This window comes from Rhamphochromis sp. 'chilingali' (genome assembly GCF_963969265.1).
Source record: "Rhamphochromis sp. 'chilingali' genome assembly, chromosome: 13".
Classification (NCBI taxonomy): domain Eukaryota; kingdom Metazoa; phylum Chordata; class Actinopteri; order Cichliformes; family Cichlidae; genus Rhamphochromis; species Rhamphochromis sp. 'chilingali'.
This window is the reverse complement of record NC_137940.1, coordinates 4148839-4163592: the sequence shown is the minus strand read 5'-3', so window position 1 is coordinate 4163592 and position 14754 is coordinate 4148839. Positions and strand designations below refer to the sequence as shown.

Genomic DNA, 14754 nt, shown 5'->3' with positions numbered 1-14754 from the left:
AAGTCAAAACATTATTTCACCAAAGTCTCAATTTTGCTCCTGTTTAAGTTTTGTTATATATAAATTGGTGGTTTGGTAAAGATTGCTCAGCGTTTAAGTGGTTCGGCTTAGCTCTCTGTATACTAATTTGCGTCTTTCTATAATTTACCTAGCACCCCCATCCCTTCATCTATCGCACTTATAGTCTGTTTCTATCTTTTCTCACCAGCCTGTTAATCCATCCTCTTTTCCCTCCATTTATCTTTCCTGCCTGCATCCAATCTAATGTCCTCTCTTGATCCTTTGCTGCTCTAACCTTTATTAGCTCCATAAATGTCCCTAAGAGCCTGCAGTATCGCTTAGCTAAAGGAAGAAGAAAAGGAAGAACTGAGAAGGAAAAAAAAGAGAAGGAGGCAGAGTAGTGATATTGCTTAGTCCTGTGGATGACAATTCAAATAAGAAAATGTATTAAAGCAAAATGGCGTCAGGGACATTAAAGTGAATTAGCCAATAACAAATGACCATGTGTGCGCCCTGCTGCCTTAACCTCTACAACTATTTTTTTCTTCTTTTGCCGATAGTAACTCATCTAAATTTGCTGGACGTCTTATGGGCATGGGGCCAGAAAAGCTTTTATATCCATAAAGGCCTATGGATCACAGAGAATTGCATTAAGCTGTCCAATTTAATTACAGTATCGACAAAACATAATAGATACTTACAGCCGTATGGAGAGCGATGGATAGAGGAAGGGAAAGAACAGAGGGGAGAGAGTGAGAGAAACGAAAAGTGCAGACAATGTCCATTTATAATGCTGATGCAGTGTATGTATCAAAGGAGGCGTTTGAGGAATGTGTGCACGCGTGTGTGTCTATGTAGGTGTGTGTCTCCAACGAAGGATTTGCAAGGGCCCCTGAGAGCTTTTGAGAACGCTTAGTTTGATTTAGATGCTACAGCTCCCCGAAGGCTGGTTCTCCAACAAATGTGCCCACGGACACACAAGCACACAGACACTTAACAGCCGGGATACACACCCACTCATAATTATACGCCATGTCACTCACTCACCTGTTCATACACACACACGCACCTATAAAATCCACACACACACACACACACACACACACACTTAGATCCAGGGAATGGAGTGAGTAAGAAGAGTGGCTGTCCTGTCCCGTTACAGCCAGCCAGGGCTGTCAGCCTCCCATCCGCCATGATCAATAGATGGGGGCAATATTTTTATTCATAAAGGGTCCACTTAATTAAATCACTGGGAGTGGAGATGGGGAGGGTAGTTGAATCGGGGAGGAGGGATGGGGCGCCGTAGCAAGGGCACCGAGTCAAAAGACTGATGAAGAATTACAAAGAATGGAAGGAGAAAGGCAAAAAGGAGGGAGGGATGGAACGAAAAACCATTTAGAGCTGTCCATTTATAAGATGCCAGAATGCTGAAGATAGATTTTACGGTCATATGTGTCTGATGGGAAGTAGTTTTATTTATCTTTGCAGCAGCATTTCCCAGTTGCCTAAAACTGACATTTATTCTATTATGTAAATACAAGGCTTTCAGGGAACACTTGCAATCTAGAAGAAATGTACACTATGGATAATTCTGCATTTTGGAAAGTGTACTTCATACATCTCTTGCCAGGAGCTGGACAAGACAAGCAATACAACTGTCATATCAGTGTAAAGTGCAAGTGGAAGAAGGAATATGAATACAAAGAACGAAGCAAAAACGTGCAAACTTTGAAAAAATGAAAACAGATCATTTAATGTCGTTCACCATAATCATTTTCCATACGACATGAATTACACAGCTTGACGATGAGAAAATTCCTTTTGGTTTATTTTAAGATTTCAAAATATGAAAAAAATAAAACCTCCACCATGCATTCCCATGCTGCAGTCCTGCTGTCTGCAACACACTGCCAACGCGTTGAATAATATATCCCCCCTGTTTGTTGCTGCAAGTCAGAATCATTCAACTAAAGCCACTTGGCAGCTGCGACTTGAAGACCGTGGTTATAATGGGAAGGCTTAAGTCCAGTTTTGAATGCACCCAGATATATGTTTGTGGCACTGCCAATATGCAGTGCTTATAGCCAGCAAGTTCTCCCAGCATACAACAACAGAAGCTTTTAACCTCACCCAATACGTCAGTGTTGAGAATATCATATATACAGGCTGAAGCTATATAGATATACACAGTGTGACATAAAATAAAAACAAATACTGGTCATTTAACATTATAATATGAATTTAAACATTTTTTTTGCAGCCACGGGAATATGGTTGAACTTTCTAGCTCACAATCTGTGGCATCGAAACCTTAACATATATGAACTGTGACTAAGTTAAATGGTATAAAGGACACCTTAGTAATTCAAATGTTTACAGATGGCATACGATATTAAATCACATGTGCAGTAAACACGGTAAGCACTGGAATACCTGCTGCATGACTTTGGTCTTACCCTACAGTAGAGTGCCTTAAAAAACAAGGGGAATATGAGCTAGCCAGCAGTCGATATTTATTACTCTCTTTATGGAACAATATTAAATGCAGTTACAGCCCCCAAGGGAGAGAAAAGGAGAGAGAGAAAGTGATATAGCTGGAAGAGGTGAAAAAGAAAGTGAGAGAAGAGGAAGAAGCAAAGGGAGAAGCGAAGAGGCTTGCGCTAACCATTGAAAGTCTCAGGTTTCAAAAAATAAATCGTGCCACTTCTGTCTTTCTACTCTCTCCTTTTCTTCCTCTCCCTCAATTTTCCACCTATTCTTCCCCCGTCTCTTTTTCATCCGTCCCCTGGAGCCAAGCCAAGGGTCAGTCCTCTTTCTTTTTGTCCGCTACACTCCTTCATCTTTTAATAAAAGACACACACAGATGCATATACATTGTTGCCCATCCACTCTCACGTGCCTGCTGTTTCATTCACACAGGGGCTCACAAATTCTAGCTGACACACAGACACACACCTTTGCTGCCCTTCTTGTCATCTCTGTCTAACTAAGACCTCCTGTGATGCCATCTGACACAAAGCCACATGAAATCAAACAAGTCTGCTTCTACTCCCATGTTATAGGTCAATAGTTCAGGGCTGAGTGGCCCTCACTCATATCTGGACGAGCCTGAGGGTGGATCCATATATCTGGTGACTTCTGTTACACAGAGCAATGCAGGGGGAAATAGCTCAAGAAAAAGAACACTTTTTGATTTTTGTGTATGGGAACAAAAGATGGAAATGCTGTTGTTAATGCCAGTAATGTAGACTATTGTGTGTGTGTGTGTGGTTCTCTGTGTGCATCAAAGGGTTAAGAGTAATATCCGAAGTGGTAAAGGGTGACCTGGTGAGTGTTTCTTCTCACATGAATAATGGAACTTAATATGGAGGAGGTGATGGCTTGGAGCATACACACGCGTGCGCGCATGCACACACACTCACACTTCTACCCCAGGAGGATCTTGGTGTCATTCTCAATCCCTCCAGACTTTGAGGGGCCACAGAGAGTCACCATGCCCAGAGAGGGGAGGTCTTGGCTGGAAACTGCTAACTGAGAGTGGGGGGTCTGTGTAGTGAAAGAAAGGAGGTCTGGAAACATTTGGTCAAAATTCTATCAATTATACAGTACGTCAAGCGCCATAGCAAACACAGAATGGATAATGGAAGACTGTTTCTTCTGCTGATGCCCTTTGTTGTTGTTCTTTTGTTTTCTTTCTTTGTAGTCTACTTCGCCATTCATCTGCACCCACAGATACGAAAGTCAACATGCGTGAACTTTGGTGAACTTTGTATTGTTTGTCTTATCTCTATCCAGTTCTTCAAATCCTTCTCTTTCTCAAAGATATGCAGTTGTTTTCATAATCAGTATCACTGATATAATTTACAAAATTTGTCATCTTAATGAAACTGATGCATAATTCAAACAGCCATCCGTCTCTTTAATAGAATTCTTAGGAGACTAATCGCTCTCTGCCTCAAATGCTGTGGTATTGGAGGAGGACCAAAAAAAGAGGCTAAATCCAATAATTTAAATGTTGTCCAAACCATTCCACTTTCCAAATGAGGCCGCTATATGCTTGGGCTTTGTGAGTTTGTGCCTTTGTAGCTGGCCAATCAGTGAGTGTCCTTTTCAAGGGTCATAGGCCAATCTTCTGTTGATCATAGCCATGCTCTACTCAAAGGTTGGCAGGTATGACTCACACAGAGATGAGAGGAGGACAACCGTCTACATGATGGCATAACAGAGCTGTGGATCGTGAATGGCTTCAGATTTTAGGAATGCATTATGGGTAATTTTTAATAACTCTCAGTATAAGCTGTGTGAAATGGTAGAAAGCGGCATCTGCTTTATTACTGCAGAACTCTTTTTTCTTTCTTTTTAAACTAGGTGTCTTACTATAGGTTATTGGGGTCCGATGTGGATGCTTGATTTTAAGTAGATTTTGCATTGATTTGACTGGTTTTAAATGCATTAGTTTTGTTAAGTTATTTAATATTTTATTTAGTCTTTTTAAAGGTTAAAAAATAGTATGTAAATGTAATGCAATGCTGCAGCACTTACACTCCGAGATGATCGTCTATGATCATCACAATATCTGTGCTACCAGCAAATACAAAACCTCATTTAAAAGGTAATAGCAAAAATTATGTTTATTCACTGAATTGTGGCGTCAGTTTGTGTGTACGACTGTATTATCAGTATTTCAGCATAGTGTCAGTTCATTAATAAGCTCTGTGAGTTACTTCTTCATCGTGTTTCCTATACTCTCATTTATTCCCACCGCAAGGAATAATACATAGAGACCTGTTGGTGAAATCTGCTGGGGGTGTGGGGGGGTCATTTAGAAATATTGACGTATATTTAATTTTTGAGGTTTTCTTACTGTTGAATTCCTCTGCTCTGTCCAGGTCTTGAAACATTTTAATTCCAATCTGATGACTATCGTTATATTTTTTGCTTTTGTTTTCAGTGTTGCAGATTTTTTCCAATGTGTTAACTTTATTTTAAATAACACATTTTCACAATTAAGCTTTGAATTATTCCCTAAATTACATTATACTGTCAATCAAAGCATTTGCTTGCTTGGGTTTTTTTTGCCAGTCATGCCAGTGATCAAGCCTATTGTCAGATTTCAGTTTGTCCAACCACAGCATATCTTAGCCATGCAACACACAGTTCACGTTTTGTTACCGCTTGAATAGCTTTGTGGTTGCTAAAATCATATTGTTCATCACTGCCTGTAATTCACAGTAAGAATTTGAAACCCAGCATATTTATAATGACAGAACCCCCAATTTGAGATTCTGGATTGGAATTTCTTCTTCTCTATGCTGCTTGCAAGATCATCTACCGTGACCAGTTTGGCAATGGGTCAGTGATGGTCTGGAGAAATCACGTTGGAGGGTCGCACACACCAGAGAGCCGCATTAACACAAGTTGGCGCAGACTTTGATTTCATGTTTTTTAACTTTGAATTTTAGTTTGAATCCAGCCCTCAAAGGATCGATGGTTTCCACTGACTGACATACATTGTGAAGTTTGTTACGTCATTGTGTTCACAACAAACTACACAATGTGTCTCAGCAAGAACTGTCAATTTGAATATTTCATTCTTAAATATCTGAATATGTCAATTCTGAGCAGTGTAAAATCCCATTAAAATTTGCACATCACACACTGAATCCTGATTTACTTGCTAACATAAAACGTCGTATTTTTCTTCTCTCCAATAAAATGTTGATGAGGTGTCCGTCTTTTATTTTCAATTCACAAAATGTCACCAAAGCAGTGATGCAGCATGGCTAGTTAACAAAAAAAGAAAGAAAAAAAAAAGCGACCCCTAAAATAATTTTCACAAACAGATGACCAGAACTCATCCATATAATGAAAACTTCATTCACGGTCTTGTCACATATTAGTTTTATTATTTGGGCCTAAACCGTGCACTGCTGGAGCTGGTGTCAGTCACTCAGCTGGAGTCATAAAGGCCGGCAGAGAGACACACAGTCTCATAATAGGTTTTATTTGACTTGGATGGTTTTCCTTCTGTTAGAAGAAATAACAAATAAATATGGTGGGTAAACAAAACGATAAAAGATTTATTAGCCATGGAACTCATCTGATATATGACTTTTTAATGCCTTTTCCTCCTTTATCTTGTTCTCATTCTCCTGCTTTCTTTTTGTTTTTATTCTTTGCTCTGTTTGTCAGCAGTCCACAGAGCGCAGGGCCATATGAGAGAGATGCAAATTAAAGAGATAAACAAGATAGATTTATGGATATTGTTAGATAGGTAGATGGATGGAGAGAGTGATAGATACTAGAGAATGATAGAGAATGTGAATGTGCAATACAAAGCAAGACTGATAACAGCTTTGCATTCTGCTTCCTATTTGCTCTGTCAATGTCAGTATGGGAACACCAAAGACGCAAAAGAAGAAGAAAATCTCTTTTCAGTAAAAAGGGAAAAAAACAAAACATGGCTATACCCAAAAAGTGTCAAAACCTTCAAAACAAGAAGTGTAAACACAAGGAATATTTTCTGGCTGTGCTGCACATTAAAATATCATAATACCATTCCTGCCTGTCAAATGTGTGCCGTTTCCCCCCCTGCTCTTTGTTACCACAAGTGCTGAGCAAAATTGCACATAAAAGCACACATTTTCTTTGCCTAAAGACTACACAATGCCAGGCACATACTTTTCCCATCAAGGCCTGCAGAGACAAAACAGGGAACACTCATCTCTTGTCAAACAAAAGGAATGAGCCAGAAAACACAAGGCTGAAAGGGAAACATCCAAAACGATGAAACCTTGTTAGTTTGAGGAAATGAGTTTTCTGTTTTCTGAGCACGGCTCGCCAATTAACATTCACGGCACTAATAAAAGTTGATTGGCTCTGGAATAATGCACAGCCAATTTTCTTCCTGTGTAGGCTACATGAATGCAAGTGTGAGTGTAAATTAGATAGCTTAAGCATATACGGCATGTATGTGAGCGTGGCATATTTCTTCCAAGATGTGCGTGTGTGTGTGGGCACATGTGTTTTATTGTCTGTGTGAAAACTGACAAGTACGAAGCAGTGTTCCTTAATTGTGTGACAAGAAAACATTATGAATGTGTTTGTCACATGCTGAGTGCTTATCTGTACGCATGTATTTATGTCTAAATCAAACATAAAGGTCCAGAGTTGTGCTGCTCTTTTGTGCTGCTTTGTTGTGATTTTCTAAGTGTATGTCGACTATCTAAAATACACAGCCATGTATTAATGTGCTGATTGGCTTTGTGTAGTATAGTATGATTATTCAACGCAGGCCTAGCTCGCAGCAATATAAGGCGATCAGCCGTGCGATATTTCATACCTTTCCTTTTCTCCCTGTAATCACGCTGTGCTTTCTGAAGTCTGATTACCTGCCAGGCCTTCTTCTTCCCCGCAAACAAAACTAATAGATTTAAGGCCGCTGAGTCATGTCAAAAATCATTTGGCTCTATTGAGCAGGAAGAGAAAAGAAACCGAGGGTGTTGCATGTAATCCCATGTTCACTGTGTGTTGAGAGAATGAGGAAGATGGAAATCCTTAAAGGGGAGAAAAAATAAATAAATCGCTTAATGACGGTAATAAAATGTGTGTGTGTTCTTCTGTTTCTCAGAAAAAATATGATTGCTTCATTTTAATGCCAGAGCAATGAGGCGCTGTCGGAGGGCTCCAGTAAAGGAGAAAAAAAGAAAGAAAAAAGTTCTACATTAAAAACATGTGAAACACACAGATGCAACACACACACACGCACACGTCTTTTACTCTGATTCTCTCTTCATAGTTTCTCATTCTTTCCTTGCATTGCCTCTCCATTAATCTCACACACACACACACACACACACACACACACACACACACACACACACACACACACACACACACACACACACACACACACACAGACACAGACACAGACACACACACACACATACACACACACACATTCTTCAAGGCAGCAGATGGACTCGTGCCAGCCATATTTCTTATAGTTCCTTTTGTCTTTGAAGCTCTTTGGACCAAATTGTTCCACTGATCATAAATGTCATATCATCCTTTCTCTCACTCTTCCCCTCTCTCTCCATCTCTTTCTCCTTCTGTGCCTTTGTTCTGTAATTGGTTGTGTGTGTGTGTGTCTGTGTGTGTGTGAGTGTGTGTGTAGCTGTATGTGCGTTAGATCAAATGGTTGTGGCTTTGTTTATCATTTGACTCCTATCTTAAGTGTATACCTCAACTAATGCCACTTCTTCGGTCACTCTCTCTCTCTATTTCTCCCGTTCTCCCTGTCTGTCTCTCATCCTCTTGTCTTCCTCTTCCCTCTCTGCAGAGACCTCAGTGAAAACCAGATCCAGGCAGTTCCAAGAAAGGCTTTCAGAGGGATCACCGGTGTCAAGAACCTGTAAGCACAATTATTATAATTCTCTTTTTCATCTTCTCCTCTCCACTACCTATCACATGTGTATCGTATATTACTGCATCCGGAAATGTTCATAAATGCCTAAACATTTTTGCATTTTCTCTGGGATTATTACACAATCATGAAGCACAAAATCACATTTAGACTTCATCCATTTAATTGCTCCTGTGTTTATATATTCAACTTCATTAAATGTGAACAAAATACAACTTTAATAAAAACAGGATGTTCATAGTTCATATAACAGATTGTTTGTGTTTACTATATGCTAGCATCAGATGAGTTTAAGTTAAATCCAGTAAGCTGCATGAATGGATTTCTTTTTAAATCACTTGTACTATAATGAAGATGCGTATGGTGTTTGAATTTTACTGCATAGCTACAATAAAACAATGTCATTCCTACTTAAAAGAGCTAATAATTAAAAATAGTTATTCCTTAAGGATGGTTCATCACCTCCTTTAACTCTTCGATAACTGGAAAGACTAAGCGCTTGATAGAATTTTAGCTGCTTCACCTTTTAGGATCTTCTTTTTCATATTTTTCAGTTTGTAATCTTTTAAATGTTTCTAAAGATGACATCTCAGGACGATAGGCAGGCCACTTGTGCACTCTATCTTTGGCAATGTCTTGCGGATATAAGCAATGGCTTTTCTGTAAATTATGTCATATGCATGTGTGTTTTTATTACTGTAAAAACAGTGTATAGTTTTGTTTGGCACAGATGTGCCAGTCATCCATGCCTTGTGTAATGGCCTGTCACTCTATCAGGGATGCAGGCTAAACTGTGGGCTGATAAAAGCTTTAGCCTTGTTGATGAAGCTCCCATATCTCCACTTCAGCAAGAGTTTAAACTTGTTGATGCATCAACACACTGAATTCCCTGACAGTAGTTTTTAGAAGTCTGCATTTAGTTTCACTATAGAATCAAGTCTGTTTTGAGTGGATTGCCAATCGAGGGTCCCAGGGTACACCTGTTCTGTATTGGTTTTCACACTTTCCCTTGTGTACAGAGTAGGGCTGCCACGATTAGTCGACTAGTCACGATTACGTCGCCCTATCAAAATCGAACGACGACTGATTTAAAGGTCGACGCATCGTTTGAAGCTTTGTAAGATCACAAAGGACGCAGGAATGAGTAGTAGGATTTAAGAGTGTAATAATGGACTGAAACAGAAGATGGCAGCACTGCATGTACAAGGATGCCAGCTGCCGTTAAACCCCGAAGAAGAAGAAGAAGCTGTCCCAGAATTCATAGCGCGGCCCAGCTCAGTTTCCAACAATGGCGGCAGCTAGTTAGTTTTAATATTACTCTTATTATTCTTTCTGGGTCACAAAATAAACGTTTAACATATTTTCAGGCGAGAATGTAGCTGTGTAAACCTCAAATATCTGCTCAGTTTATCAAGACACCGCATATTTTCAAAAGCGCTCCGACGTTTTCGGAGACGTCTGTTACCCACTAGCTCGATAGCTAGCCGGGGGCTAGGCTCACTAGAGCCGTGAGAACACCGGACTCCCGGCAAATCGTTTTCAAACCCACCGCCGTCTTTCGCTACTCGAGTTAAATATATATAAGTCACTTAGATAACTTAAAAATGTTATTGTTTGGCTTTTTTTTGTATTTTATTTGTTCCTGAGTAAATCGGTTTGGCTGAGATTAAAGTTATAGTTTTTACACAGCTGAATAAACATCAAGCAGACAGCTGATTATCAGAAGTGTGAGATGCTGGAGAATATACTCCAGTGTCCTGTTATATTTTAGATAGCAAGGAGTTTATTAAACTTCACCGAAACAATCTGCAAATTTCATTAAAATTTAATAAACTATCATCTTGTCTTTATTTTTAGTTAGCACAGACCTTAAACACTTAAAGCTGTAAGCTAATGATAGTTATATAAGAGCAGATGCTGCTGGTGCAATAAGCTGCACGGATGCATGATCTGATTAGTCGACTAATCGCAAAAATAATCGGTGACTAGTCGACTATCAAAATAATCGTTTGTGGCAGCCCTAGTACAGAGATTTCTTACAATAATAATATTTACCTTAGCTTTAAATCCCCAATTTCTTTGCAATTTTATGTTGAGAAATGCAGTCCAAAGCATTACATTCTACGTATGTGGTTTTTATATTTGAAACAGAATCAGAAACTTGTACCTCCTACTCCGTACACCTGCTACAACCTGCTTCTCTGCTGCCCTTCCTCTCTCCTTCATTCTCTTTTTTTTCTTGCCTGGTCCCATATTCCTTCTTTTCTTACTGTTAAATCAGCTTGTCTCCCTTACCACTCTTCCTGTCCACAAAGGTTTTGTCCTCAAATCAAATGCTCAATATCCCCCTGTCAAATATTCACGATCTCCTAATCACCAATAGTGAGATCAATACGCTTCCCAATCAATGCTTCCCATCAATAATAGCTGATCAATGGCGCCTCTAAACTACCAGACAGGCTCTTGTGGAAATGTTCTAAATGAGAAAGGATTCAGGAAAACATTAGATAGAAAAAAAAATAGAAATTTGGTTCTGCAGGACACTTCAGCTTTATGAAAAACAGGCGACAATAAAAGTTGATGTTGCTGCGGAAATCATTAGATTAGGCCAACAAATCTTCTCTGTGTAAATTGAAGTTTGCTGCCATGTTTCATCACACATCTGACATGACAGAGGAGATGAAGAGAGGAAGAGACGGAAACACATAGCAACACATAATAACTACAAGCTATGAAAAGATAAAAAGCCATTCTTTGGCGATTCTTATTTCGCTACCATAGATGCTGACTGACAGGCGAAAGGAAAAGTGTATTCCTGGGGCTAATGAGATGGAAAGAATTAAATCTAAATAACCACATGTTTTCTCTGCATATTTCACTTGTGCAAATAGTGCAGGTAAAGTGTGTAAATGAAAAAGATGCAAATGTTTCCGAAACAGATTTTAACTTGAAAGTAATGAACCATAATCGCTTCGGTGATGCAAAGGTGGATCATATTTGATTGCTCGCCAGTTGTATCTCTCATATATATCCTCTGAACTACCGCTAATGAAGATAAGTGAAAACACATCACCACGTGGTTCAATTATTTCATTTCATTCATCTGATGACGGGCGTATTATGGGCTCTAAAGCCCCACAACAGCTGCTAAATGGACCTTGAAGTGAGATTTATTTTCTCCACTGCTGCTGAAATGTCGCGAATGAACTTTGAAGTTCTGTTTTAACTCAACTCAGACAAGATGAACATTAATAGGACAATTACAGATGAAAACATTATCAAACACCGTAAAACAGCTACTAAATGAACCTTACTGGTGAAACTGTTTTCTTAACCATAAACATGCTGTTTCATTAGATCATTAACAAGTGCTGATAATCGACATTCAAACATTTACCTTCAGCTATCGCTTTAGCTGTCCTTTTCACATGAGGGTTTTGTATGTCAAATGAATGTATAGTTGTGGGCTGTTATATTCATCAAAGCATTTCAACCCATGAGTAAAATCACAAGTTAGTGAGGCTTGGACAGCAGAGAGAATTACAAGTGTTTGAATTTTTTTCAGTAGCTCTGTATAACAGACCAAATATGAATCTGTCATCCCAAAATGGGAATGCGCGTATCCGTGAATTAAGATCTAAGTTATGCGCTTTTTGTACTCTTTCAGTGGGCAATCTGTGAGTTGATTAATATGCATCTTGCCATAGATCGGTAATTCAAAGTTAGGCTACAGGCAAATGTGCTCCTCTGCTTAGTTTCCTCTCCCAAATGTGATGTAAGTTCAATGTGGCCGCCAAAGTCCACAGGAGCTTATTACTCTTAAGTTAAATGGGCCTGAAACTGTCTATACTCTGTACTCTGCAGTGTGTGTGTGTGTGTGTGTGAGCATGTAAGTGAGCAAGTGTCAGTTCCCATGGCTTAGCTCCAAACCTTTGAGTTCAGGTTGGCCTGTGATCATCTAATCCACTCTCGCTTCTCAATCCAAGCTAAATGTTACACATCACCTTACCTCTTTCACCTTAGACTCACTTTCACAACCATTTGAAGATCAGTGGCAGAAAGAAAACAACTCCTCCATCCCTTAGCTGTGACCATTTTTATATTAATGTTTTTAAGCTGGACTTCAAATCCACCAAAGATGTGCTGAAAAGGGGGAAAGCTCTTTCCTGGCATCTCACACGTGCACCTGAGTGCTCCCCAGTATAGCCACAGTCTGTCCCACTGGAGCAACATGCACAGTTGCAATCCAATATGAAAATAGAGAAGCCGTACATGCTCCGTTTACATTTGGAGCTTCATTTTCTACCAAAGCTATAATGTCACATAAATCACAATGGATTATAAATTGCCTCAGCCCCTTTTAAAATGTTTTTAACTAAATAGCTTTGAGCTACAAGGTGAATCCTTTTTTCATTCTTCTTCTTCAGTCAAACTTACGGCCGACTCAGCTGTGCCAGGATCATTCATTTCTTCCGTCTCCTTTTTTTTGACATCTTATAACACCTCCTCCTCCTCCCTGTTTTTTTAATCTTTCTTTCTCTAGTTTATCCTCCCATCGCTGCCACCTCTTTTATGCTCAGTCCACGACTTCCTTCTCCCCCTCTCATAATTTCCCCCTTTTCTCTATCTTTCTATCCTTTTTCTCTTTTCTCTATCATTCTTTATTTTCATTTATTCTACTCTTCAGCTGCAGCGCTTCCCATCGTCATTCTATCCTCTTCGCTTTCTCCAAAAGTTTTCAGTCTCCAACTTATTCCAATTAGTCACCTCCCTAAATTCCCTCCCTCCCTCTTTTACAGTGTTTCCCTCTCTACTCTCCCTTCTATCCTTCCATCCCTCCCTCCATTAGACAAGGTGACTCCTGCAGTAAAAGGCTGCAGCCCTCCATTATACCACGGAGTAAAAAAACCTTCATGACATTCTGTCCCTGGTGGACACAGCATTGATTTTCTCATGTCTCTCTCTCCCGCTCTCACTATGTAGCCAGCTCTCCCTGGCTCTCACCCTATCCTCTGCCTCTTTCAATCTCAGTCCATGTCTTCCCATCTTTTTTGTCTCACTCTGTTTCTCAGAGGGTAGGGTCTCTATCTTTCTCTTCTGGTTCTTCTCTTTCAAGCGGCCCAGTGGCAACCATAGCATTGTCATTTATTGAACTGTTTCCTTTACATACAGGCACAACACACACATACACAGGCACGTATACCATGCACACATAGACACAACAGCCCTTTCGACCCCACTATCACATGACTAATTTGCTGAAACAGCCAAGAACCTGGCAAATGTGATTACTACAGTCTTACGCTAACCTAAGGAGACAGGCTCTGTGCTAGTCCTCTGTGTATAGACGTTTGAGTGTATATGTGTGATCGCTTCTATACTTTGTGCTGACAGAGAGTCTTGTCATTCCCTTAAATCCTACCTGTCAGTCAAACTAGAAATGATAAGGGTATTTTTCAAGTTTGGACACATCTGAACACTGTGTCAAAATTTGTGTATTGTGTCCTGGGTTTGTATGTAGTAATATACTATCATATCTAAAGATTTTGTTTAAATGAATTCTTGTCATGTTAACCTGTTCATGAGCATCTTTGGCACTGAACATTTGCGCCTTCATATGTACAATCAGCTACTGTAATGCTTATTAACTATGTTCTGTATACATTTAGTGTGTATGTAATGTGCGCTACTTTTGTTGGGAGGCATTTCGCTGTAGTTTAGAGCAGCGGTCTCCAACCTTTTTTGCGCCACGGACCGATTTATGCCCGACATTATTTTCACGGACCGGCCTTTAAGGTGTCACGGATAAATACAACAAAATAAAACTAGTACCGGTACCGAAAAAAAGAAGATTTATTCATAACACGCGTGACAAGACCCAGGAAAACAGAGTTAACGATAAAAACGATAACAAAATAACGCTGAAAACCGATAAAAACCCTGAAAACCAGACATTTCACACCTGAGCCTCAACTCTCGCCGCCCGGTACCAAACGACTCACGGACCGGTACCGGTCCGAGGCCCGGGGGTTGGGGACTGCTGGTTTAGATTACAAAGACACATAGACCATCAGATAAAATACAGCTGTTTCATATGCCCTGACATTACACCTCAGTGCCCACACAGACATGCCTCTTTATCTTTTGCAGCCATCAAGTCCTCATATTGTACCTTGTTTTCCATCTGCCTGCTTTCTCACTATCCTACCCGTTTTTTTATTGTGATAAAATTTAATTCATTTTACCCGCTGGGTCCACCTATGCTCACTATCTACACATTCATAGTACCATCCAGGTGCTTTGGAAGAATGTATTCAGAGAGTAGAATA

General features: G+C 39.8%; 1 protein-coding gene across 1 annotated transcript in view; it reads left to right on the top strand.

The window, feature by feature from the left end:
• Positions 1–14754, top strand: part of slit3 (slit homolog 3) — a 247429-nt gene that overhangs the window by 129816 nt on the left and 102859 nt on the right. Inside the window, exon 5 of the mRNA XM_080900540.1 lies at positions 8342–8413. Coding sequence (XP_080756666.1) covers positions 8342–8413 — 72 coding nt within the window. The remainder of the gene's footprint in view (positions 1–8341; positions 8414–14754) is intronic.